This window comes from Mustelus asterias, chromosome 11, assembly GCF_964213995.1.
Source record: "Mustelus asterias chromosome 11, sMusAst1.hap1.1, whole genome shotgun sequence".
Taxonomy (NCBI): Eukaryota; Metazoa; Chordata; class Chondrichthyes; order Carcharhiniformes; family Triakidae; genus Mustelus; species Mustelus asterias.
Genome location: NC_135811.1, coordinates 91,085,267 through 91,112,841, shown reverse-complemented (window position 1 = coordinate 91,112,841; position 27,575 = coordinate 91,085,267). Strand labels below are relative to the sequence as shown.

At 47.6% G+C, this 27,575-nt stretch overlaps 1 protein-coding gene across 2 annotated transcripts in view; it reads right to left on the bottom strand.

Annotated features, from left to right (window-relative positions):
- Positions 1–9,044: 9,044 nt before the first annotated feature.
- The window catches only part of LOC144500659 (galactoside alpha-(1,2)-fucosyltransferase 2-like), a 55,912-nt gene continuing 37,381 nt past the window's right edge, over positions 9,045–27,575 (bottom strand). For both annotated transcript variants that reach the window (XM_078223954.1, XM_078223953.1), the window contains exon 3: positions 9,045–11,549. In XM_078223954.1, the coding sequence (XP_078080080.1) occupies positions 10,413–11,489 (1,077 nt within the window). In that variant the 5' untranslated portion in view covers positions 11,490–11,549 and the 3' untranslated portion in view covers positions 9,045–10,412. The remainder of the gene's footprint in view (positions 11,550–27,575) is intronic.

The following is a 27,575-nucleotide window of genomic DNA, read 5'->3' as shown; positions in this document are numbered from 1 at the left end:
AAGAGAGGATGTTGACCGTGAGGCAGCGGCCACGGCCAGATGGGGAAGATGAGCTCAGCAAGCACTCATTGCCACCTGATTCTTGGTGATGAGGCCAACCATTGAAAACATCCATCATCCTCATGCCCCTTCTATGAGCAATGTTCTCCTGTGTGACTGCTGGTAGCTCGCACCCTCACTGATGAGGAATGGTTGAGGATTCTGGAGTCATTGGAGTTTAGAAGGATGAGGGGGGAGTTTATTGAAATTTACCAGATACTGCGAGGCCTGGATAGAGTGGACGTGGAGAGGATGCTTCCACTAGTAGGGAAAACTAGAACCAGACAGCGCAACCTCAGGCTAAAGGGATGATCCTCTAAAACAGAGATGAGGAGGAATTTCTTCAGCCAGAGAGTGGTGAATCTGTGGAACTCTTTACCACAGAAGGCTGTGGAGGCCAGGTCATTGAGTGTCTTTAAGACAGAGATAGATAGGTTCTTGAGTAATAAGGAGATCAGGGGCTATGGAGAAAAGGCAGCAGAATGGGGATGAGAAAAATATCAGTCATGAGTGAATGGTGGAGCAGACTCGATGGGCCGAGTGGCTTAATTTTGCTCCTATTTCTTATGGTCTTATAATAAGGATTGTGTCGTGAGGAGGGAGCAGATGCCCATAGTCCCTACATTGCAGGGGGTTGATGATAACTTGCAGTGGGAGCAGTGCTTCGACTCTCAAAGAACTTCTTCGAATGTTTGACTCCTGTGAGGGAATTTTCCCGTCCCACCCGCCGCCGGAATCATGGGGGGGGTGGGGGTGGGGGGGGGGGGGTGGGGGCAGGGGGGGCGGGGGGGGGGAGGGGGGGCGGGGGGGGGGGCTGGGCAGACCATGCAAAGGTCTGTTGACTCCAGGTGGGATTTTCCAGTTTTGGGACGAGCACAGCCAGAAAATCCTGCCCCTGATGGCTGATGGCAGCTCACTTAGCCTGAATGACCAGGGCCATGTCATGGCAATGTCGTGTGGAGAGTTTCACCTCTTCTGATCTAAGGTTGTCCTCGATGATCTGAACCCTTGAGGTTCAGTGTCACTGGAGGTTGAAGCTAATGGAATTTGGGGGCGTTCAGCAGGACTACATGTGGCAAGAGCATACAATGATAATGATCAGGATGAGTGAGGATAATCCTGAACGTTGTGGGAGACGTCCTCATATCCCGAAGAAACAGGCAAAACTAATGATGCGTTCAGTCACTGAAAGGTGATGCCACCAATGTGCTGGCAATGTAGCAGAAAACAGCTGGAAGAGGCTCTTTTTAAAGTTAAAGTTTATTTATTAGTCACAAGTAGACTTACATTAACACTGCAATGAAGTTACTGTGAAAGTCCCCTAGTCGCCACACTCCAGTGCCTGTTTGGGTACACTGAGGGAGAATTTAGCATTGTCAATGCACCTAACCAGCACGTCCTTCGGACTGTGGGAGGGGTTCGGAGTACCCGGAGGAAACCCACACAGATACAGGGAGAACGTGCAGACTCTGCTCAGACAGTGACCCGAGCTGGGAATCGAACTTGGGACCCTGGCGCTTTGAGGCAGCAGTGCTAACCACTGTGCCTTTTAATGAAATCCTGTTGACTGAGCGCTAACTACAGGAAGACATCTCATCAGAAGATGGAGTGTAATAAGTGAGAGTTTATTTAAAGCGGTGAACGTGATGTACAAGTGCTGAACATCCCGGCCCATATTGTGCAGCTAGACCCTCTTAACCTTTCTAACCCTGCCACCATGACAGATGGTGAAATTTAAATTCAATAAAAATCTGGGATTAAAAGTCTAATGATGTCCATGAAACCATTGTTGATTGTCGTAAAAACCCATCTGGTTCACTAATGTCCTTTGGGGAAGGAAATCTGCCGTCCTTACCTGGTTTCTAACCTACATGTGACTCCAGAGCCACAGCAATGTGGTTGACTCTCAAAGGCCCCTCTGAAATGGAGGTCAGTTAGGAATGGGCAATAAATGCTGACCCAGCCAGCGACGCTGACATCCTGTAAATGAATAAAATAAAAAAACACATTTTAGCGCATCCACAGCAGAGGCGGAGGCAGCCTGCTGCCTGCTACGCCCTGTTTTCTGTGATGACCTTGACAGGTGTCCTCTGGAGATCCAAGACTTGGAGAATCACAGCCTATTTTTGAATCCTGCTGTGTGGCCTATGGCCAGAGCAGGAGCCATACCAAGCTGCGATACATCCAGAAAGCATGATTTCTATGGTACATCTGTCAAAATGAGGACCATGAGGCAGTGGTGATGGCCAGATGGTGGAAATGAGTGTGGCCTGCTCTCTCCTGGGACAGAAAGCGGTAGGACTCCTCCATTCTGCCTTGCAATCCGAGTATAGCTGACATCCCTCCCTGATGTTTCCGATTTTGCCTTTGGATCTCCAGCAACTGAAGCACGGCCGGGTCCAGAGGCTCATCATCAGACTGGGACACAGCAGACTGCGTCCCTGCCTCCACCTGCTGTGGATACGGAAGTGTGATGGCGGGTTCCCAATCTCTATGTCAGAGATATCATGTGCGCTGCTCTCAGAGCTGTCATGGACCTGGTTAATGAGCTCCCTGGTTAATGGGCTGCTCTCCTGGTGTGCCTGCAGGGGAAGCAAGGCAACATTGTGCATAAATGGGGCCCTTCAGGTCCAGGAGATATGACTCCCATTAGTTTTATATGGTAGATGGTGCTGTGCTGGATTCTCACTTGGTTTATCACCACATCACCATTGGCACAAGGAGCAGTTGACTTCCTCCCTGGCCAACTTAGACTCCTTTCTGCAATGTCTATGGGGATTTGCACCTATGGCAAACCTCTGCCCATCTGGGATCTCTCTTTCTATTATGTGCCAGCTTGTCCTGCATAATAAACAGATGGAGAGAGTGTTAAAAGGGCATGTGCCAGGGCAGATGGTGAGGATGCCTGGCATGTGCGGATGGAGCAGCGAGGTGATGAGGAGCCAACCCGCAGAGAAGATGAAGATGTGTGTGGGAGACCTCCTGCTACCCTCTCCCACCTCCCCCTGTGCCCCCAACAGGCATCAGACCCCACACCATCATTGGCGGCAGTAATTATAATATTCAAATATACGTTAAATCTGATTTGAATAGAATTAGTGAACCCGGGACAGAATTGTCTGGGCTCACTTGCCTCTGTGATCGTGTCCTGTGAGGTGGCACTGAGTGAGACCCCAGTGGATGTGTGCTGGGCGTGTGAGTTGAGAGTGATGACAAGAGTGACTTACCCTGGCAGAATGGAGGAGATCATTCCCTCTTTCATGGCACTGGATGCCTGTCCTCCTCTGCAATGTGTTTGCACTGACCACAGCTGTCAATGCCCGCATGCTGGGCTGTTGTCCCAACTCAATGGTCTCCCTAGGCATGGGTAGAGGCCGTTGTGCTGCGCCTCCACTGCACCCCTTGAGGGAGTACAGCTTTTCTTGCAGCCATCAGTTGCTGATGGCCAAGGAGAAATGGCTGGTGAGCTCTGGGATGGCCTCTATATGGAGAACCCCTGTCATTTAAGAGCTGAGGAGATGGCAGAGTGAGCAAATTAGAGGTCACCCACCACGGAGCTGGCACGAGTGCCGTGACCTAAAATCCTTTTGCCTAAGGGCCATGCAACACGGCGCAAAACTCACCATCGCATTTTCTACCAGTCATCAGCCTTTGCTTAGATAAAATTCCACCAATAAGGGACGATCTTACCAAAAATGTTCTAAATCCCAAACGAGAGTGAAAATGGGAGAAATTCGCATGTATTTTGTAATCCATGTTAATCTTTAGGTCTGTGTGTGTCTGTGAAGCTAGGTGGGGCAGTAAAGGAGTGTTGCACCATATCGCAATCCAATTTTACATGTCTCATAAGTGTATTCGTTTTCTTGTTAAAACTAATTAGCAGTCCTTTGACTCTGTTCCTCCACATTTTATTAAGAAAAGTTAGCCTATTGAGCCAGGGTCCCATTCTGGGATCGTCCTGTCCAGTTATAAAATCAGCTGGGATTTGTTGCCTGATTAGAAATGTCCTTTGCAAAGAGAGGGAATCAGTGCTGAATTAACAAAGCTCATGAGAATTCTGTACAATGCAGAAAATACCAGTTTATCAAAGACCCCAATTTCCTACAGTTGATATCAATGTCACATTTCAAGTTGGCTTTCAGCATATCATTGAAGCACTTTGTCTGTCTCCTCTGGTGCATCTACCCTGACTGACCTGGAAAAAGGGGGCCTGCTTTGGGAGCATAATATCTCTCACCTAAACTATATGACCAATGGACTTAAGAAGGTATGGGTTGGCATGAGTTGGCGCTCAGTTCCACGCTCAACAACATACACGTCCATACCGGGGTTTGGTGGGCTTGACTTCGAATCCAGCCCAATCCCCCATGAGAAGGGAAATGAGAACCGCTATTTTTAAAGGGAAGGTTCACAGAGGCAGGAATTTGCACTCTCCACACCTGGTTCAGGGGAGAAAAACTGGGCCTATGTTTGAATTTTTTTTTACACTGTGGGTGTGATCTTTTGGCTCTTCATGCTGGCGGAACATTCTGGTCTCGCTGATGGCGCACACCAACCACGTGTTTCCTGGCAGCACAGGTTGGGTTCAACGGAAAACCTCATTGACGACGGTGGGACCGGAAGATCTTGACTCTGGCCAAAGGTGAAAGAAAGGCCGGAGAATCCCACTGTGTATGTTGTTGTATGAACTGCATGTAGTGACTAAAGTTCTGGCGAGTGAATATAACCATACACTTTCTATGCCTTCTGCAGCAATTGCTATTGATGTTGACAAATTCATTAATGCCTGGTTTTTGTTGTCAAGTGACTTGTGCTTGCTGCTGACCGTGAAGAAAGCTTGCCACAAAGATTTAGGGTGGAATTTTCCCGCCCCGCCCTCCATGGGAATCGTAGCGGGCGGTTGCGGGGGGGGGGGGGGGGGGGGAGTGGGGGGGAGCGGTGGTGGCGGGTGTGCGGACCATGCAAAGTCCATTGACCTTGGGCGGGATTTTCCGCTCTTGGGGCGAGCGTGGCCGGAAGATCCCGCCCTGAGTCTTTCCTGATGTTAATCTAATTCTGCCGGTAGCGATAGAAGATGTCTGGTGTCCAGGAACATTTATGTCATCAAACAGGCAAAGCAGCAAATCACATTGCTGAATTCTCACAGACAGCAACGCAGGAAGTAAAGAGCCTGGATTATAACTCACATTTTAATAATTGCTCTGCACTGAAAGCAAATACCCAGATTGGATTAAGTCGACTCCTGAAGAATTGTAAACATTCAAAAAAATTAAAAATCTGGGGAATTTGAGAAAGGAGAATGTTGGTGTTACACAAAGATAAAACTGGACTTTCAGGGTCAGTGAGTTTGTTCAGTAATCCAAAGCATCTACAGAACTGAAATATTCTTGTCACGTTCCTTGAGAGAAAGGCCAGCAATTTATTGGCCCTTCTTGGTTACTGTTTCGAACTTGTGAACTAGATTAGATTTTGACCCTCAACCCATCTCCGAGAATGGTTTGCATGTTGGAGAAACTGTCATTGCTCTCCTGCTCAGACCTCCAGCTACATTTTTAAACAGGTCTTCATAACAATCTTCAGCCATAACAACTGAGAGGAGGAGGAACTACTTCCCGCAGAGGGTAGTGAACTTGTGGAACTCGCTGCCCCATAGCATGGTGGGGTCTAAATCATTAAATAGTTTCAAGAAGGAGATAGATATATTTCTGATTTTAAAAATGGGTTAAAGGGATTATGGGGAACAGGTAGGGAGGTGGATTTCAGACCAGGAAGAGATCAGGCACGGTGGCACAGTGGTTAGCACTGCTGTCTCACAGCGGCAGGGATCAGGGTTCAATTCCTAGCTTGGGTCACTGTCATTGTGGAATTTGCACATTCTCCCTGTGTCTGCGTGGTTTTGCTCCGGTTTCTTCCCACAGTCCAAAGATGTGCAGGTTAGGTGAAATGGCCACGCTAAATTCTCCCTCAGTGTACCTGAACAGGCGCCGGAGTGTGGCGACTAGAGGATTTTCACAGTAACTTAATTGTAGTATTAGTGTAAGCCTACTTGTGACAAATAATTAAACTAAAAACTGATCTAATTGAATGGCGCAGAGCAGACTTGAAGGGTTGAATTTGCCTACTTCTGCTCCTAATTCCTATGTTCATACAGGTGTCCTGCTTTCCCATTCAGAGGAGCAAGTTAACTTTGGGGGCTGTGGGAATGCAATACGGTCAGAGAGGGTTACTGATTGGCCTCATTTTAACCATCGCCAAACACTTGATTCTCAGCCAGTGTCGGGAGTCCAAATCAAGCCCTGGGTTTTCAGATTAGCAGTTGATTAGGGTAGGTCTTATGAGGAGAGGTTGAGGGAGCTAGGGCTGTTCTCTCTGGAGCGGAGGAGGCTGAGGGGAGACTTAATAGAGGTTTATAAAATGGTGAAGGGGATATATAGAGTGAACGTTCAAAGACTATTTCCTCGGGTGGATGGAGCTATTACAAGGGGGCATAAATAGAGGGTTCGTGGTGGGAGATATAGGAAGGATATCAGAGGTAGGTTCTTTATGCAGAGAGTGGTTGGGGTGTGGAATGGACTGCCTGCAGTGATAGTGGAGTCAGACACTTTAGGAACATTTAAGCGGTTATTGGATAGGCACATGGAGCACACCAGGATGATAAGGAGTGGGATAGCTTGATCTTGGTTTCAGATAAAGCTCGGCACAACATCGTGGGCCGAAGGGCCTGTTCTGTGCTGTACTGTTCTATCTATAATTTGAATATATATAAATGATGCAAACTTTTCTGTCGACCGGTTTTGCATGTTTCCATTGAGACGCGGCAATGAAAATTCCAAGAGGCCAGTTTGCTAAATGATTGGGAGCTAAATATTATCTGTGATGTTGAGAGCTCTTACTGTCCAACATTTATTGCCTCAATATTGGCCGCTGGTAAGAGAATTTGAGAAGCTTCATTATTTCTACATATGGAGATTGTAACATGGATTCCCAGGTTGCCATTTTCAGCAAATAAACTGTACGATGTTCCTGTTGAACTCCAGCCTGTCACTATTTGTAATCACTGTGATAATACCATCCTGAATTCATCGAGGAGTTATTGTCATTCTATCAAGGGGCGACACGGTGGCACAGTGGTTAGCACTGCTGCCTCACAACGCCAGGGACCCGGGTTCGATTCTGGTCTCGGGTGACTTTCCGTGTGGAGTTTGCATGTTCTCCCCGTGTCTGCGTGGGTTTCCTCTGGGTGCTCTGGTTTCTTCCCACAGTCTGAAAGACGTGCTGGTTCGGTGCATTGACCCGAACAGGCACCGGAGTGTGGCTACTAGGGGAATTTCGCAGTAACTTCATTACAGTGTTAATGTAAGTCTTACTTGTGACTAATATATAAACCTTGCTTTACTTTAAGAACTGTGTCACACACTCAAGCAGGAATACTTGTATACTTCAGTAAAAGTTATTAGTATCCATTAATAGCCATTCTGAAATGTATTTATTCACAAGAGATGATTTCCACGGAAAATGCGCCAGTAATTTAAAATATTACCAATAATCCAGGAATTGAGTGACACATAAAAAAAATTTGCATTCCACTCACATTATTACAAACTGGTTAATTCAATAATTTTCATGGAACACTATTTAAATAACAGCTTTGGTCATTTATAGAAACAGAAAATAAACAGTTTAATGTTGTTCACAAAACAGCAATTGTGCCAGACATTTTATCATTGAACTTAAAGGCTGCAATAAATGAAAGCAAAAACTGAATGTGCCGGGTGGGTTCTAAATGTGAGCGAATTCTGCCAGTACTAATTATAATAAAAAATGTTACCATCATAAAACAGCATCGGTGGATCAATGTCTCTGGTTTTCCTTCCAGTTGCTTGTGTGATCAGAGCTTAACTTGTATTATAAGTATTTCATGGAATCTCTACAGTCCAGAAGGAGGCCATTCAGTCCATTGAGTCTGCACCGACAACAATCCCATCCAGGCCCTATCCCCATAACTCCACATATTTACCCCACTAATTGCTCTAACCTATGAATCCCAGGACACTAAGGGGCAATTTAGCACGACCAATCAACCTAACCCGCACATCTTTGGACTGTGGGAGGAAACTGGAGCACCCGGAGGAAACCCCACGCAGACATGGGGAGAATGTGCAAACTCCACACAGCCAGTAACCCGAGCCGGGAATCGAACCCAAGTCCCTGAAGCTGTGAGGCAGCAGTGCTAACCACTGTGCCACCATGCCGTCCTGTGACAAAAAATATTCAGTGTCACATATCTAAATAGATTTAAAACCTATCAGACGAACCAATTATAAAATGACAATTTGGAAAAGAAAAATGACACAAAAACTGGCTACACATGTCCCCAACGTGCTTCATGTGTGTTATTGGTTGTCATATCTGATTACAGAATCAGCACAAAGCTTCTGCTCAATGAAGTTACAACTATATGATTGATGTAACATGAGATTGTTGACTTGCAACTGTGTTCTTGATCAACATTGATTTAGAAAATATTATTGCATTTCTAAACAGGGTTTTTAACAATTATTGGGGCGGGGGGAATCATTTACCGATTACAGAAACAGCCCCAATCTTTATTTAGATTTATTTCCATAACAGAAACATGGAAACAGGAGAAAGTCATTTCGCCCATCGAGCCTGCTCCACCATTCGGAGAACAGACCTGTGAACTAATTCCATAAATCTGCGGCACGGTGAGGTATTGCTGCCCCACAGCACCAGGGACCCGGGTTCAATTCCCAGCTTGAGTCACTGTCTGTGTGGAGTTTGCACGTTCTCCCTGTGTCTGTGTGGGTTTCCTTTGGGTTTCTCCCCACAGTCCAAAGATGTGCGGATTAGGTTGATTGGCCATGATAAATTGTCCATTGGTGTCAGGGGGATTAGCAGGGCAATTATATGAGGTTACAGGGATAGGGCCTGGGTGGGATCATTGTCGGTGCAGGCTCGATGGGCCAAATGGCCTCCTTCTGCACTGTAAGGATTCTATGATTCTTCTATGTCTTAATAGCTTAAACAGAAATCAATTAAGCTCTGATTTAAAATTAAAGTTAATCCAGTATCAACTGCCAATTGTGGAAGAGAATTTCAACCCTTTACCACCCTTTGCCTTTAGAAATTTTACCTTGCTTCATTGCTGAGACACCTAGGCCAGAATTTTACCTTCCCATCCACCACGGGAATCGGAGTAGGCGAGGGGTGGAACATGGAAAGGTCCATTGACCTCGGGTGGGATTTTACAGTTTTGGGATGAGTGAGGCCAGAAAATCCCACTCCTCGAATATATTCCCAAATTTTAGTTTCCCCAGTTTCTCAAGATTAGTTCTCTCTTTTCCTGATCAGTTCCCCAGAACATCTTGAAGACTTCAATCAAATCACCTCTGTATCTTCTGAATCCTAAGTATACAACCTTTGTTCAGTCGCTCTGTGTAATTTAATGCTTGGGAGTTCAAGTGATATTCAAGAAAATCCACTCTGCACTCCCTCCAATGTTAATATGCTCTTCACAAGATGTGGAGACCAGAACAAGTCACAGTGCTCTCAGTGTGGTCTAACAAGTACTTTGTGTAGTTGTAGCATGATTCCAAACCCCTTGTGCTCTAGTTTTTGAGACGTTAAGGCCAGTGTTGCATTGACAGAATGCCATCATTCCATTCAGGTTAATCATTCATTCTGCCGGTTCTCCACCCAAGCGATGAAGATTAAATAATTTCTTTAGGAGTGAATAATATTTGGGCTGGAGGTTTCAAATAATTCAGGATACGAGAGAAAATGCTCATCAAAAAAATATAAAAGCAGAAAATGCAGGACATGCTGTTTAACAACACTAATTTTATCTCAGATTTCCAACACCTACAGAATGTTCATTATGTATTAATAAATATTGTGGTATGAAGCATTCTTTCTATACCAAAGTTCCCATTTTGTGCTATTTTGGAGATTGCTGCGGTGAGTTATTATGGTTGGCAGTCTCACATTCTCACATATAAAAATAAAAAATAAAGACAATGAAGTTAAATTTACACCTGTTTCCTCAAAGAGACCATCTTTAACCTAAGATGTTTTTGACTGTACACTGCAATGTTGTATTGTTGAATGTGAAGTATATATCATGAACCCCTTCATTCATGAACCTCAGCAACATAACTGCAAGACACTAAAATATATTAAACAATGACTTTGACAAGATCAGTACTTTAAAAATAAATAAATTTAACTTCCAGTGGCCACTCTGGACACCTAGATAATGCTCCAGAACCTCATTTTGGTATTTTGGAGATTGAAAAAGCAATTGAAGTTGGAATGAATGAACTTCGAAGATTTTAGCACATGTAGCCATTGAATTAATTTGAAGTTTGTTTGGGCAGAAGAGGTGAGAGGTCAGCAGGAATTCCAATCCACTGAGGTAAGAAAGCCGCTTCGTACTTAAATAACTTTAGAAATGGCGATTCTGGCAGAGTGAAGTTTGTGAGGTAAATTGTCTCCCCACCTGCCAGGTAACCAGCCCAATAACCAAATGTCCCTACTGTCATTATAGTGTGGTTACAATGAGCAAGGATAGCAATGTCATTCGCCGTACTGGATTGCTTTGGATCATCTGAAAAGAAAACATCTCCTTTGGAATTATCAATGTTCTGTTTACTCCAATCCATCCCGTTACTCGTCACTGCAAAGACGACGTTTTTGTATTTATTTCGGAAGTAAGCCATTGCTGTGTCTAAATATTCCTTATCAGCTATGACTCCTTTCCACACATCTGGCATGACATGTACGTAATCTCCCCTTCGAACATGCACACCGACATATGTCACATTCTTTCGCTCCCCTCCAATGCGTCTCAGGAATGCATTGGCCTGGTCTTTGATGAAGTCATGAAAGGTGAACTCACGGAGAATTTCTTCTCGGATGTGATGATAAAAGGTCCAAGAACACGGGTATCCTGAGAGCATAACATAATCTCCTGGGATACTGTGGTACTGATCCTCCATCCAGTCATTGAGACCATATCCTTTCCATGCTATTTTGTTTCTCACTTCATCATGGAGGGTTGGTAGGGTAATTTTGAAGATTGGAGACAGGTAATTGGCCATGGCAGGCAAGATGTACGCTTGGTGCCCATTCAATTTTGCCAATGCGTACAATGTTGCGTACTCCCCCATCTGGTTGCCAAGTCGTCCAATCGAGTTCATTGACCAAAATCCTTTTCTAGAAGCCTTGGCCCTTTCAGCTTCTTCCTTTCTTTCATTTTTCAGCTTCATGGTTATATTTTCAAAAAACTGAAGAGATCTCGCTGTAATTATATCATATCTTAACTGAGATCTGTAGATTATGGCAGTTAATGTTATTGAACAGAACAATAGTGAAAAGAGCAGCAGCATTTTCTTGTTTTGCCAAGAAAAGAGTTTGCTTGAATGAGCCATCTCCGCAGCTCCTTCACGTTGTGTTCTATGACTCTGATTTCCTCAGTTCGGGCGAAGTTTCTGAAAGTTTGGAAATGGTCCATTATTATAAAATCATGCATGGTGGACGAATCATAGAATCATAGGCTCCCTACAGTACAGAAGGAGGCCATTTGGCCCATCAACACTGCACCGACCACAACCCCACCCGGGCCCCATCCCCATAACCCCATGCATTTACCCTTCTAATCCCCCTGACACTAAGGGGCAATTTAGCAAGACCGATCAACATAACCCCGCACATCTTTGTACTATGGGAGGTAACCGGAGCATCTGCAGAAACGGCGAGAACGTGAAAACTCCACGCAGTCACCCCAGGCTGGAATTGAACCTGGGTCCCTGGCACTGTGAGGCAGCAAGTGCTAACCACTGTGCCACCGAAATCTTCAGTACTGCTGATAGATAATTTCTTTCTAGTAATACATTATTGATTTAATTGCGGGCATAACAACTTAATGGAAACAGATATAAAGTAATAGTTGAAACGGGTGATGACAATTTAGCATCATGATTGGTCACACTTGTGACCATGAAAACATTCTCGATTGTTGTAAACAGCCATCTATTGTCCCTTTAGGGAAGGAAATCTACTGATCTTACCTGGTCTGGCCTATTTGTGACTGCAGATCCACAGCAATGCGGTCGCCAAATATCCTGGCAAGCCACTCATTCAAGGGCAATTAGGGATGGGCAAAAATGTTGGCCGAACCAAAAACACCTACATCCCCTGAATGAATAATAAAATGGCACAGAACTACTTTGTTGATATGTTTAGCATATGAAATGGGCTAAATTGCACAATTTTGTACAGATCCAATTTGATAAATTCAGCAACAAAGGTATTCTACAAGAAGAGAAGGGACTTTAGCCTCTTCTCCCTAAGGCGGGGGGGGAGCGGCGGCGAGGGAGGTCGGATGGAGGTGGGAGCGGGGCAGTATAGAAGACCAGGATAAATGCGAATGTGAACTTGCCAGAAAAATGGTTCTCCCAATGGTGTACACCTGTGGCTTTGAGGGCCTCTCCATATTTATAGAATCATAGGCTCCCTAAAGTTCAGAAGGAGGTCATTCGGCCCATCGAGCCTGCACCGACAACAATCCCACCCAAGCCCTATCCCCCATTTTCCCTGCTAATCCCCATGACACTAAGGGGCAATTTAGCATGGCCAATCAACCTAACCCACACATCTCTGGAGTGTGGGAGGAAACTGGAGCACCCGGAGGAAATCCGTGTTGACAACAGGCCAAACTCCACACAGACTGAGGCTGGAATTGAACCCGGGTCCCTGGCGCTGTGAGACAGCCATGTAACCATTGTGTCACTGTGCTGCCCCAAGACTGCCATGACAAGAGCCATTTGTGGGGTCTGATTTTAAATTTCTTGTTAGTTTTCTCTCATACTCCATCTTCTCGCTTTTTTATTAGTTGAGTCATCGCTTCTGGGTCCTAAAATATTCCCAAATCCTCTGACCTACCAGTAAAATTTAAAGCACTGAACATAATTTCCTTCAAATTTGATGCGTCCTCAATTTCTTGTGTTGGTCACAGCTGGTGGTTGGGATTTCTTTGTCCCACCAGTGGCAGGCATCATGGCAGGCAGGCCCAAAGTCAGTTTCCCGCCACTGCAAAAACAGATTCCAAATTTCCACTCACTCCTTTCATGGAGGGTCTGGTTTCCCGCATGCCACATCTGGAACCACATTTGCATCTCATGAATGTCCTTTGCACCCAGCTCACGAGAATCATGCTCCCACTCCAAATCTAATGGTCACCCCAGTGGCTAATTAGACTGGCGTGAATCATGGTCGGATATAAGTAATGCGTACCTGACAATTGCACTTTACTCATGACTTTGAGGTCTGTGCGTGCAGCAAGCACTTACCTTTCACTATCATGCCTTTTGGCTCCTCTTGCCTTATGCCAAGACTGTTCGGGCAAGACCAGCAGGAAGGAAAGGGCTGGAAGGCAAACGCTTGACTTGCAAGGGGCTCGGGTGGAGAGGGGATATTGGGGTCAGGGTGATTGTGAGATGAGATAGAGGCAAAGGAAAGTGGGAGGGTGTAAGGCACACAATCGACTGGTGGGGGTAGTGCGTTGGCTACTGGAGACTAGGAAGGAATGGATGAACAGAGACTCATGACTGGCTAGATGTGAAAGGAAGAAGGGGGGGATAGGTTAGAGGTTGTCCTTGGGCCGTGCGCAGCATGCTATAAGGTTATGACTGACGCTCATGTCTTGGCTGCAGAGAGAGGGAGGGCCTGTCTATTCTGTGTCAGTGGTGAAGAGTCCCTAACACCTATGTCCTAGAGAGTCGGTGACTTGGTACTGGGCAGCAGATGACACAATCACAGTCCGGATAGGCAACTGCAGCTTTGTAAATGGGCAAGTGGTAAGTAAGAGTGGGGCACGCGATGGTCTTATGTGGTGGTCTTGGTAGGTTACTGTGCATAAGGCCTCAAGGAGGGTTGGGGTGAGGTTGACGTGGGGCATGGTGACATCCGGAGAAAATATTTCAAGATGAGTGATTGGAGGGAGGGTAACAGTTTGGAAAGTGATGGGAGCGGGAGTTTTCTTTATTCTTTCGTCGGTGTTGCTGACTGGGCCAGCAGTTGTTGAATTGAATGGCTTGCTAGGACATTTCAGGGGGAAGTTAAGGAATCAATCACATTGCATTTAGGCCACATCAGGTAAGGATGGCAGATTTATTTTCCTCAAGGGCATTAGTGAACCAGATGGGCTTTTCCGACTTCTAATTTCAAATTTTTTAATTGAGTTCTAATACCACCCATCAGCTGTGGTGGGGTTGGAATCCAATCTTATAGCAGAAGGAGAACAGCATCATTTCCATAAAGGCTTGGGGCCAAATATTGCATGGATATGAATAACTACTTGTCCCTTTCCTATGGACGTGCAAAGTTCAGAAAGATCCAACTGCAAAGAGGGGACGGCTAAAATACATATGCAAAATGCACCAAAGACACATTACAGCTGAGAGGTTCAGACTGTCCACACTTTAACAATTACTTACTGATGCGCGTCAATGAGCACCTGGAATCAAGGCTTTAGTATTGAAGGCTTTAATACAGTAACAATGAAACTACTAACACGAATACACCAGTTCAGACTGAAGGGGTCCTGCCGGAGCAGGGGGTCTTATACCCTGCCACCGGAGGCGGGGCCCCACTGGAATGTGCCATGATAACACTTATAACAGGTAAACACCCTAACCCAACAACATAGTACAACCCCCACAGTAATAACACCCTAGCCCAACAGTAACATAATAACAACCCCCAGTGGTGAACCAACGATGGTTCACCACATTCACCCCTCCTTTAGGAACAAAAGGTGGCGGGGTGGACGAAAACAGACAATAACAAAAAAAATAACAGGATTCACAAGTCCAGACGGTCTGGAGGACCGCACCGACGCTGCGATCTCCTCAACACCGGTTGCGAAACCGGAGCAGGTGCCGATCTCTTCAACACCGGTTGCGAAAACGGAGCAGGTGCTTGTGGTGGCTCTCTCAAAGTAACATCTGGCTGTCCCCTCAAGGACTCCCGGGCCGGCCGGCCCTGGTGAGGCGATGGTGCAGGGGACCCTGGAACGTTTGGTGGTAGTGGTGGTGGTGATGATGATGGTGGCGCCGATCTCCGAGTCTCAGGCAAGCTGTACATGGGAGTAAAAGTGTTATGCACTGGTCCCGGTGCTGACCGCGCCACGTCTGGGGAAGTAATGAGGAGTAGTGGATTTGTGACTGGGGGAATAGGAGCGACAGGGGTTGCTACGTCCCCTGCGGGCGCCAGGTCTCTAATGGAGACAGTGTCCTCTCGCCCGTCAGGATATGCCACATAGGCATACTGAGGGTTGGCGTGGAGGAGTTGGATCGGTTCGACCAAGGGGTCGGACCTGCGAGCCCTCACATGGTGCCGCAGAAGGACGGGTCCTGGGTACGTCAACCAGGCTGGCAATGAGGTCCCCGAGGACGACTTCCGAGGGAATGAGAACATCCTCTCGTGGGGAGTAGCATTGGTTGCCGTACACAGGAGGGAGCGGATAGCATGGAGCGCATTTGGAAGGACCTCCTGCCAACGGGAGACTGGAAGGCCCCTGGATTTCAGTGCCAGTAGGACAGCCTTCCAGACTGTAGCATTCTCCCTTTCCACCTGTCCGTTACCCCTAGGGTTGTAGCTCGTGGTTCTACTAGAGGCAATCCCGAATGAGAGCAGGAATTGCCTCAAGTCGTTGCTCATGAACGACGAGCCCCTGTCGCTATGAATGTAGCAGGGGTACCCGAACAGGGTAAAAAGTTCACTGAAAACCTTGATGACGGTGGCAGTTGACGTGTCCGCACAGGGGAAAACAAACGGAAACCGGGAATATTCGTCTATTATATTGAGAAAATAGACATTCCGGTCCGTTGAGGGAAGGGGGCCCTTAAAATCCACACTCAGCCTCTCAAAAGGGCGAGTGGCCTTGACCAAATGTGCCCGGTCTGGTCGATAAAAGTGTGGTTTGCATTCTGCGCAAATCCGACAGCTTCTAGTGACTGACCTGACATCCTCCACCGAGTAGGGCAGGTTGCGGGCTTTGATGAAGTGGTAGAGTCTGGTGACTCCAGGATGACACAGATCATTGTGGAGAGCCTTCAAGCGGTCCTCCTGCATGATGGCGCATGTTCCGCGCGAGAGGGCATCCGAGGGCTCATTGAGCTTCCCTGGACGATACATAATATCGTAATTATAGGTGGAGAGCTCAATTCTCCACCGCAAGATCTTATCGTTCTTGATCTTGCCCCTCTGCGTGTTACTGAACATAAACGCCACGGATCGTTGATCCGTGATCAGGGTGAACCGCTTACCTGCCAGGTAATGGCGCCAGTGTCTGACTGCCTCCACAATGGCCTGAGCCTCCTTTTCCACCGCTGAGTGCCGAATCTCTGGGCCTTGAAGGGTGCGGGAAAAAAACGCGACGGGCCTGCCTGGTTTAGTGTGGCGGCTAGGGCGAAGTCAGATGCATCACTCTCCACCTGGAAAGGGATGGATTCATCCACCGCGTGCATCGTGGCTTTCGAGATGTCGCTTTTCAAAACCTTGAAGGCCAATTGGGCCTCCGGCGTAAGTGGGAAGGTCGTGGACTTAATGAGCGGACGAGCTTTGTCCGCGTAGTTGGGGACCCACTGTGCATAATACGAAAAGAACCCGAGGCATCTCCTCAGTGCTTTCGTGCTAGCGGGCAAGGGAAGTTCAGTGAGTGGGCGCATACGGTCTGGATCAGGGCCAATGACCCCGTTTTCCACCACGTATCCGAGGATGGCTAACTTACGCGTACGGAATACGCACTTCTCCCTGTTATAGGTCAGATTCAGGCGAGATGCAGTGCGCAGAAAGTGTTGGAGATTCGTGTCGTGGTCCTGCTGGTCATGGCCGCAGATGGTGACGTTATCCAGGTACGGGAAGGTAGCCCGCAACCCGTTCTGGTCCACCATTCGGTCCATAGCACGCTGGAAGACCGAGACCCCATTGGTGACACCAAATGGAACCCTGAGGAATTGGTATAGACGACCATCCGCCTCAAAGGCCGTATATTGTCGGTCCTCTGGGCGGATGGGGAGTTGATGGTAGGCGGACTTAAGGTCTATGGTAGAAAACACTCGGTACTGCGCAATCTGATTGACCATATCAGAAATGCGCGGGAGAGGATATGCATCCAGCTGTGTGTATCTATTAATGGTCTGACTATAGTCGATGACCATCCGAGGTTTGTTTCCGCTTTTGACTACCACGACCTGCGCTCTCCACGGACTAGCACTGGCCTGTATGATCCCTTCCTTGAGGAGCCGCTGAACCTCAGATCTAATAAAGATCCGGTCCTCAGCGCTGTAACGCCTACTTTTAGTAGCGATGGGCTTGCAGCCAGGTACCAGATTTTTAAAAAGGGATGGTGTCGTGATCTTCAGGGTGGATAGATTGCACGCGGGGCGCTTTGGGCAATTTGGAGGCTGCGGCTGGTTCCCTACTGCCAGTGAAGGGAGTGGCCCACCGTACTGTAGGATCACACTCTTCATGTGGACCATAAAGTTTAGTCCGAGGAGAATTGGCGCGCAAAGGTGAGGTAGCACAAGGAGCCTGTATTGCTCGTAAACTGTGCCCTGTACCTCAAGAGTTACCATACATCGTCCTTGGATCGGTACAGACCGGGACTGTGATGCCATGGAAATTGTCTGTTTGGCAGGGAGAACCCGGAGTCCACACCTTTTAGCAGTTTCAGGGTGTATGAAACTTTCGGTGCTCCCACTGTCAAACAGACAATTCACAGTTCTGCCACTAACCTTTACCTCCATCATGGAATGTTCCAGTCTGTAATGCCTGGTCTGATCCAGAGAGATCGACGCCACCGTTGGCCCCTGGGCGTCACTGCATGCTGCCGATGTGGATGCTGAGGACCCCTGCTGGTCGCAGCTGCATGCTGCCGATGTGGATGCTGAGGACCCCTGCTGGTCGCTCCTAGTCGTCGTGGACCATGATGGCCGCCCCCATGAATCGCACGTGGGCGAGGGCGCCAAGCGCAGCGACTCCTGGTGGTCTTCCTCCTCCTCTGTTTGCCACGATGGCGCCGTCCTGAGATCGCACGTGGTCGGACCTCGTGGGTACTGCGGCGCCGAAAGAGATGGTCTCCGTTCTGGAGGGTTACAAGCTGCACTGCCGTTTTTAGGTTTGGACCTGCAGACTTTGCCGTAGTGGCCTTTTTTACCGCACTGGCTGCAGATTGCCGTTCTTGCCGGACACTGTTGCCGTGGATGCTTGGCCCCACCGCAAAAATAGCATCGCTGGCCACCTGGAGCTGCCGCCGTCGTCGAATCGATCTGGGAGCGCGGGTTCGCGGGGCGAGGAGGGAGCAGAGCTTGCTCCAACCACGTTGACTGCACGTGGTCCTCGGGGTACAGCGCCAAGCTCTTCGACGCCGCCTCCAACCTCACGGCCATCCCCATTGCCTGGGTCAAGTTGAGTTTTCCCTTTTCTAGTAATTTAAGCCTGATGTACGAGGACCCTACCCCTGCTACGAACGCGTCTCGGGCGAGGTCGTACATGTACTGCTCGGCGGAGACGTCCTTACAGTCGCAACCCCTGGCAAGCTGCAGGAGCTCATTGGCGTAATCCTCTATGGTTTCGCCCGACTGCCGACGTCGTGTAGCGAGGAGGTAACGAGCATGTATCTCGTTGGGTGGCGTAATGTACCTATTCTTTAGGAGCTCGACGGCACCCTGGTAAGTGGGAGCTGCACGAATGGCTAGGTAAATCGTGTCGCTTACCCTCGCGTGGAGGACCTGGAGTCTATCACTGTCCGTAGTGATAGCTACCGAGGCTGCCAGGTAGTCCTCGAAGCACTTCCACCAATGTTCGAATGTGTTAGCTGCACCGACCGCACGTGGGTCCAGTGTCAGACGATCCGGTTTTAGGATCTGTTCCATACTCTCTGTTTACTGTATTAAATTGATGCGCGTCAATGAGCACCTGGAATCAAGGCTTTAGTATTGAAGGCTTTAATACAGTAACAATGAAACTACTAACACGAATACACCAGTTCAGACTGAAGGGGTCCTGCCGGAGCAGGGGGTCTTATACCCTGCCACCGGAGGCGGGACCCCACTGGAATGTGCCATGATAACACTTATAACAGGTAAACACCCTAACCCAACAACATAGTACAACCCCCACAGTAATAACACCCTAGCCCAACAGTAACATAATAACAACCCCCAGTGGTGAACCAACGATGGTTCACCACACTTACATTAGTGCAAGTCTGGGTTCTAGAAGGCAGTCTGCCTGTGCCCTGCCTGAGGTTAATCGCACCTGGCTGCACCCATCCAGATCCAAACCACATTATGAATACACTGTCACACCTGGGGCGTTGGGGGACTGAGTCATAGAGTCATAGAGGTTTACAGCATGGAAACAGGCCCTACGGCCCAACTTGTCCATGTCACCCCTTTTTTTAACCCCCGAAGCTAGTCCCAATTTTGGCCCATATCCCTCTATACCCATCTTACCCATGTAACTGTCTAAATGCTTTTTAAAAGACAAAATTGTACCCGCCTCTACTACTACCTCTGGCAGCTTGTTCCAGATACTCACCACCCTCTGTGTGAAAAAATTGCCCCTCTGGACCTTTTGTATCTCTCCCCTCTCGCCTTAAACCTATGCCCTCTAGTTTTAGACTCCCCTACCTTTGGGAAAAGATATTGACTATCTAACTGATCTATGCCCCTCATTATTTTATAGACCTCTATAAGATCACACCTCAGCCTTCTACGCTCCAGAGAAAAATGTCTCAGTCTATCCAGCCTCTCCTTATAACTCAAACCATCAAGTCCCAGTAGCATCCTAGTAAATCTTTTCTGCACTTTTTCTAGTTTAATAATATCCTTTCTATAATAGGGTGACCAAAACTGTACAAAGTATTCCAAGTGTGGCCTTATCAATGTCTTGTACAACTTCAACAGGACATCCCAACTCCTGTATCCAATGTTCTAACCAATGAAACCAAGCATGCCAAATACTTTCTTCACCACTCTGCCCACCTGTGACTCCATTTTCAATGAGCTATGAACATGTACCCCCAGATCTCTTTGTTCTGTAACTCCCCAACACCCTACCATTAACTGGGTGAGTCCTATCCTGGTTCGATCGACCAAATGCATCACCTCGTATTTATCTAAATTAAGCTCCATCTGCCATTCGTCAGCCCATTGGCCCAATTGAGCAAGATCCCGTTGCAATCCTAGATAACCTTCTTCACTGTCCGCTATGCCACCAATCTTGGTGTCATCTGCAAACTTACTAACCATGCCTCCTAAATTCTCATCCAAATCATTAATATAAATGACAAATAACAGTGGATCCAGACCGATCCTTGAGGCACACCGCTGGTCACAGGCCTCCTGTTTGAAAAACAACCCTCTACAACCACCCTCTGTCTACTGTCATCAAGCCAATTTTGTATCCATTTGGCTACCTCACCTGGATCCCGTGAGATTTAACCTGGGTTGAATGGTGTGGGGGAGTTGTACAGGGATTGCAGGGTGGGAGGAGGGGGATGATGGCGGGGGGGCGGAGGGGGCGCAGTGGGTTGAAGGGACTGCTTTCTGCTTCCAGTGATGTTTAAGGCTGTGCTAAAGCTGCAAGGGAGAATCTGGGGATGGAATGCAGCCCAAGAGCCTCACCGTGATTCCCCAGCTTGGCAATGCAAGGTGATCATTCAGAGTAACGGACGTTCATGTCTTTGATGAATTTTTCCGCAGACATGAGGAGAGTGTGCATTGGAGGCAGCAGGTTTTTTCATGGCTCTCATGTAATTAGTGGAGAAGAAGGGCACATCACTGTCAGGTGGGCGACGCAAAGATTCTCTCCCTGATGAACATGGACCAGCAGCATCCCATCAAGACCCAGGTGCTGAGGCGGAGAGACCAATTCCATGGAGACATTAGGCGTAACCTAGGATAGACCAAAGAGGCCTCTTACACTTGCACATGACAGTGCCAAAGACACCTTCAATTGTCAACGTTTCTGCCAAATTTGTCAGGAGGACCTGATGTGGCACGGCCTGGGAGGCCACGCTTTGCCAGTGGCTCTAAAGGTAACTGCTGCACGTAACCTTTTTGTCAGTGGCTAATCCCACTGGAGACTTCTGCAGAATATCACAAAAAAATGCTTCCGAGAAGTGACGAATGGCCTTTTCAGTAAGGCACACAATTACAGCCAGCTCTCCCTGGATTGTCAGCCAGGCTTCCAGAGCAGGGGGATTTGCAGCGATCCCCAACTCCCCACAGCTGCAAGATGCCACCGACTCCATGCATCTGGCACTGTTGCCAAGATAACCCTGACAACAGTGACAATGATTCATCAATGGAAAAAGCTTTCACTCTCTCAATATTCAGCCGATCTGTGACCACCGGAAACAGATTAGGGAGATCTGCATGAGATATCCTGGGAATTTGCATAACTTACACTCGCAGGTGCCACGGATCTTTGAGGACTCTCACAGCATTCACAGTTGGCGCATTGATGTGGTGAGTGATGCACATTTGGTAGCCACAGGCTGCTTCAGAGGAGGGATACAATGCACCCCAATTCGTGACACGTTCCTTGATTGAGCAGACCATTGGCACGCTGAGGCTGCCTTTCAGATGCCTGAACCAGTCAAGAGTTTCCATTACTGTCCCCCAAGGGTGTCCCGCATCATTGTGGTTTGCACAGAACCTGGTGCTCCAAAGGAGGTGGAGAATGAGCTGCCAGATGGAGAGATGGAGGAGCTGTACGTCTCCTCCAATGCGGAGAATGTCGAGACACTTGACCTCAATGAAGGTGAGGATGTTGAGGCCTCAGAGAACGAGGCCATAGCTGACCACAGCAGCAGTGTTCATGAGGCCCTTATTGCCATCAGGTTCCAGGTCGATGATGGTGACTAACTCATATCAGCTTCTTTCACCTGTGCCCTCCATCCTGCCTCAACATTACAGCCTTCTTTACTATTCCCAGCATCTTAATGAAGGACATCAACCTCAGAATGAGTAGTCATAATCTCGTCTGCCAATGGCCTCATCATTGGAAGGCCAGGCAGCCTCTGGAGCGTGTGATCATTTTGTTAAGAACTTCACCAGCATGCACAGTGAAGCAAGTAGACGATGCGCAGTCCTTTCAAGCATCACAGCAGCACCTCGCTGCGTGTGGCAGCCGTGAAGGGGCAGGAGCAGCTCTGCAAACCTCAGTGCCATATGGCAGTATGCCTGGAGTGCTGCAAGGTGCCTCAAAGAGGACAATCATCAATCACTGATTCTCAATGAATGTCTGAGGAGTATGGCCCACCAGGAAACTCTCCTGCTTTTTACCGCTTTCAATCAGACATGTTGGAGGGATTTGCAGGTTGAAAATCAGCCCCCTTCACCACATTAAGAACGCACCTTCCACGTCCACCAATTCCTGAACTGGGACTTGAACTGGTATGCTGGCCAAGAGATAGGCTCAATACCACAAGCTTTCCTTGTCATCCCCCCACTATTTCATTTAAAGCCCTCTCCATTGCCCTGGGTACACGATTCATCAGGACACTAACCCCAGTGTATTTCAGGTGAAGACCCTCCCCATGGTACAGCTCCCACTTTCTTTAGTCCTGGTGCCAGAGTCCCATGAATTGAAATCCACTTCTCCCATGCCAATCTTCGAGCCACACATTCAACTCCCTGATCTTATCAACTCAACACTTATCTACTTGTGGTTCAGGTTGTAATCCATGGATTATTACTTTTGTGGTTATGCTTTTTAATTCAGACCCCAGCTTCTCATACTCACTTGGCAGAGCTTCTGTCTTAATCCTACCTATGTCATTGGTGCCCACAATGCCAACTGGATTCTTATCCTCCCATTGCAATTTACTCTCCAACCTTGAGGATATGTTCTTAAGCAACATCACCTTTGTTGGGAAAAAGAAGTAGTATTAAAGAACAGCACAGCACAGGAACAGGCCCTTCGACCCACCAAGCCTGCGTCAATTCCTAATCCTTATTTAGACCCACAAATTAACACTCATACATGGTTTTTACTCCTCTGTTCGCCTCCCATTCACATGACTATCAAGATACACCTTGAACATTGCTAACGTTCCTGCTTCCACTACCTCCACTGGCAGTGCATTCCAGGCACCCACCACCCTCTGTGTGAAGAAGTTTCCCTGCACATCTCCCCTAAACTTTCCCTCTCTCACCTTGAACCTGTGCCCTTTTGTACTTGACCTTTCCACCCTGTGAAAAAGCCTCTGACTACCTACCCTACCAATGCCTCCGAGTAGACCTCCATCAGGTCACCCCTCAGCCTCAGAGGTTCGAGTGAAAACAATCCAAATTTACCCAACCTCCCCTTATACCTAAAACTCTCCAGACCAGGCAACATCCTGGTAAACCTTCTTTGCACCCTCTCCAAAGCATCCACATCCTTCTGGTTAGTTATCTACGTTTGTATTGATGGATATTAGAAATAAGGTATAGATATGAGTGGGTTTAATTTAATGTTTCTGTGCAAGAAAGGATAAAACACTAGTTAGATTCATGTCCATCAAAAGGTTTTTCTTGGTTTCAGTTCAAACTATGCCTACATAGTGCTGGGACAATTTATGACACGAAAGATAAACACGAGTTTGGAAAAGAATGAGATGTTGCTTAGCAACCAGGGGCCATTTTAGATAAAATAGACTTTGTAATTGTGTTTAACTGAACTTAAGAGCAGTTGAGGCTAAGAAACTAGAGTGAACAGCTCTCAGTGCTGCTGGAAGCAGGACAGCCATACATTGGAGTAATGGGAAAAAACGCAAGTTGCAGAAACTAGGCAATAAAAGGAAAGGTTTCCATGAAGATTGAAGTAAAAAGGGAAACAGAAACTGGAATTTGAGCAGGGTCCTACTCACTGAGGTTAAAAACAGAACTGGGAAGAGAAGAGATGTTGAGGTTGGCTAGAGCCAAGCCAAAGCAATTGGACAGTTTACTGTTCTTATTTCTATTCTTTGGGGCAATAGTATTCTGCTGAAGACTTGAGTACTTGAGAGATTTGTGTGTATGTCCACATGTGGCAATTCAAGATGAAAGAATACTGAAAGGGAGTTGGAAATCCTGGAGGTGGATCCTTGCTAAAAGAGCTGAGAGAAAGCCTTGTTTGTAAGAAGATTCTAAAGCACGTTTATTTGAGAGTAAAGTTTGGAAACACTCAGATGAAAAACATCTGGGGGGGATCTTGAAGAGAAATCCGCAGAGTTCAATTGGGTGACATCTCCCACTTGGTTTCAGCGTTGGGTGTGCCTGACCATAATTAGCCTGTTGGCTTGCGAGGACTATTTAATTAACAAAAACATTATTGCACAAGATGTATTTTGTAATCTATCTGTGTTATTGCTATAATCTGTGCACATTTGTGAAGATGAGTAGGAGGAAGCATCATCTTAAAGTCAGGCCTTTTGTGTTCAATGAATGTTTTTGTTGTTAAAAGCTAATTGGCAGCTCTGTGACACTATTCATCCACATTTTCTGAAAAAAGTAAAAGTTATGGGGGGCAATCTTACCAAAAATATTCTAAGAGCTGAACAAGTGTGAAAACAGGACAGAATGATGCCCAATTTTTGGGTGAGCTCCCAGACACTATCTTATGGCAGTTAGAAAAGAGAATGAGGAACAGTGTGATTCCCGCCAATAGGGGGAGTAGATGGAGTCTTTTCATGCTGGGAAGCTGGCTGCAGACTGCTAGAGGGCACTATTGTGCATATGACCCAATCTTCCAGTGTACTATGTCCAGGGAAATTGTCACTTCCCCCCTGAAATGCCCCTCCCTGGACATCACACCACAACCCCCGATCACCCCCAATCATGGCCGCCCCTGATCGCTGCCCCCAACTCCCCCACTAGCCAATCACCATCCCTACTCCCCACTGCCCGAGCGCCACCCCAGCGATCCCCGATGCAGAGTAAGAAGCCCCTATGGAACACCCCATGCCCTGCCTAGCCATCAGGTCCCACCCCCTTCAGGCCGTGTCCTTCCCTTAGGCCATGCCCTTCCCCTTAGAACCCACTCCTTGGCACTGCCCGATGCCCAGTGTGCAGTGCTAAGGTGCCCGGAGGGCAGTACCAGGGTTCCAGGCTGGCATTGCCAAGGGGCAATGCCCATCCCTGCCCTGTTGACCCGGGGCATCTCAATGGCCTCCAGTCCCACCGGAAAGGCCAGCACATCAGGTCCCCATTGTTGGGGATCATACGTGATCCTCGCTGGTGGGAACCTCCACCGGCGAGGTTGCTAAGGCAAGTGAGACCAGACGATTACGTCTCGGTCTCACTAATAATATTAAAATTATATCATATATATTTAAATCAGCCTCCTGCCCTGGTTATGTCAGCAGAACAAGGCCGGTAATATCGCCAGAGGCAAGAAACCGAACGCAAACCCAGTTTCTCCCCTGTTGCAAGATCGTACCATCTCGCCACACCAATCGACCTGCGTGACGAGCTGGCAAGATCCCCCCACAGCCTTCTGAGCCAGGGTCCCATTCTGGGACAATCCCTTCCAGTTGTAATACCAACTGGAATTGTAACACCTTCAGGACAGATGGCCTTGGCTGCAGAGAACAATGTCTCTCCCTCTAATTATATTGCCTCTATTACTACTAAATTCATTTTTATTCTCCCCAATTCAATGCACCATGATGCTATGGTCAAACATGCAGGTACGGAAAGCAGTAATAAAGGCAAATGGTATGTTCGCCTTCATAGAGAGAGGATTCGAGTACAGGAGCAGGGATGTCTAGATGCAATTATACAGGGCCTTGGTGAGGCCACACCTGGAATATTGTATGCAGTTTTGGTCTCCTGATTTGGGGAAGAATGTCCTTGCTCGCGAGGGAGTGCAGAGAAAGCGCAGAAAACCCACGAAAGTGCAGAGAAACCCACGGAAAGCGATTGGCCCAGATGGGGTACCCGGACAAGCACTCAGATCCTGCGCAGATCAGCTGGCGGGGGTATTCACACACATCTTCAACCTCTCTCTACAATAAGTTGAGGTCCCTATCTGCTTCAAGAAGATGACCATCATCCCGGTACCTAAGGAAAACCAGGCAGCGTGCCTTAATGACTCTTGGCTGGTGGCTCTGACATCCATCATTATGAAGTGCTTCGAAAGGCTGGTCATGGCACGAATCAATTCCAGCCTCCCGGACTACCTGGATCCACTACAGTTTGCCTACTGCTGCAACAGGTCCACAGCAGACGCCATCTCCCTTGCCCTGCACGCAACCCTGCAACACCTAGGTAACAAGGACATCTATATTAGACTTCTATTTATTGACTACAGCTCAGCCTTCAACACTATTATTACCACGGAACTCATCTCCAAACTCCGTGGCCTGGGCCTCAGCACCCCCCTCTGTGGCTGGATCCTGAACTTCCTAAGTCACAGACCACAATCAGTAAGGACAGGCAACAACACCTCCTCCACGATCATCCTCAACACCGGTGCCCCACAAGGCTGTGTTCCCAGCCCCCTACTATACTCCTTATACACCTATGACTGTGTGGCCAAATTCCCCTCCAATTCGATTTCCAAGTTTGCTGACGACACCACCGTAGTGGGTCGGATCTCAAACAATGGTGAGACAGGATACAGGCATGAGATAGAGAATCTGGTGAACTGGTGCGGCAACAATAATCTCTCCCTCAATGTCAACAAAATGAAGGAGATTGTCATCAACTTCAGGAAGCGTAAAGGAGAGCATGCCCCTGTCTACATCAATGGGGACAAAGTAGAAAGGGTTGAGAGCTTCAAGTTTTTAGGAGTCCAGATCACCAACAACCAGTCCTGGTCCCCCCATGCCGACACTATAGTTAAGAAAGCCCACCAACACCTCTATTTTCTCAGAAGACTAAGAAAATTTAGCATGTCAGCCACGACTCTGATCAATTTTTACAGATGCACCATAGAAAGCATTTTTCTGGTTGTATCACAGCTTGGTATGGCACCTGCTCTGCTCAAAACCGCAAGGAACTACAAAAGGTCGTGAATGTAGCCTAATCCATCATGCAAACCAGCCTCCCATCCATTGACTCTGTCTACACTTCCCGCTGCCTCAGCAAAGCAGCTAGCATAATTAAGGACCCCACGCACCCCCGGACATTCTCTCTTCCACCTTCTTCCGCCGGGAAAAAGATACAGAAGTCTGAGGTCACTTACCAACCGACTCAAGAACAGCTTCTTCCCTGCTGCTGTGACTTTTGAATGGACCTACCTCACATTAAGTTGATTTTTCTCTACACCCTAGCTATGACTGTAATACTACTTTCTGCACTCTCTTGTTTCCTTCTTTATGAACGATATGTTTTGACTGTATAGCGCGCAAGAAACAATACTTTTCACTGTATGATAATACATGTGACAATAATAAATCAAATTAAATCAAAAGAAGGTTTACAAGACTGATTCCTGGAATGGCGAGACTGGCGTATGAGGAGAGACTGAGTCGG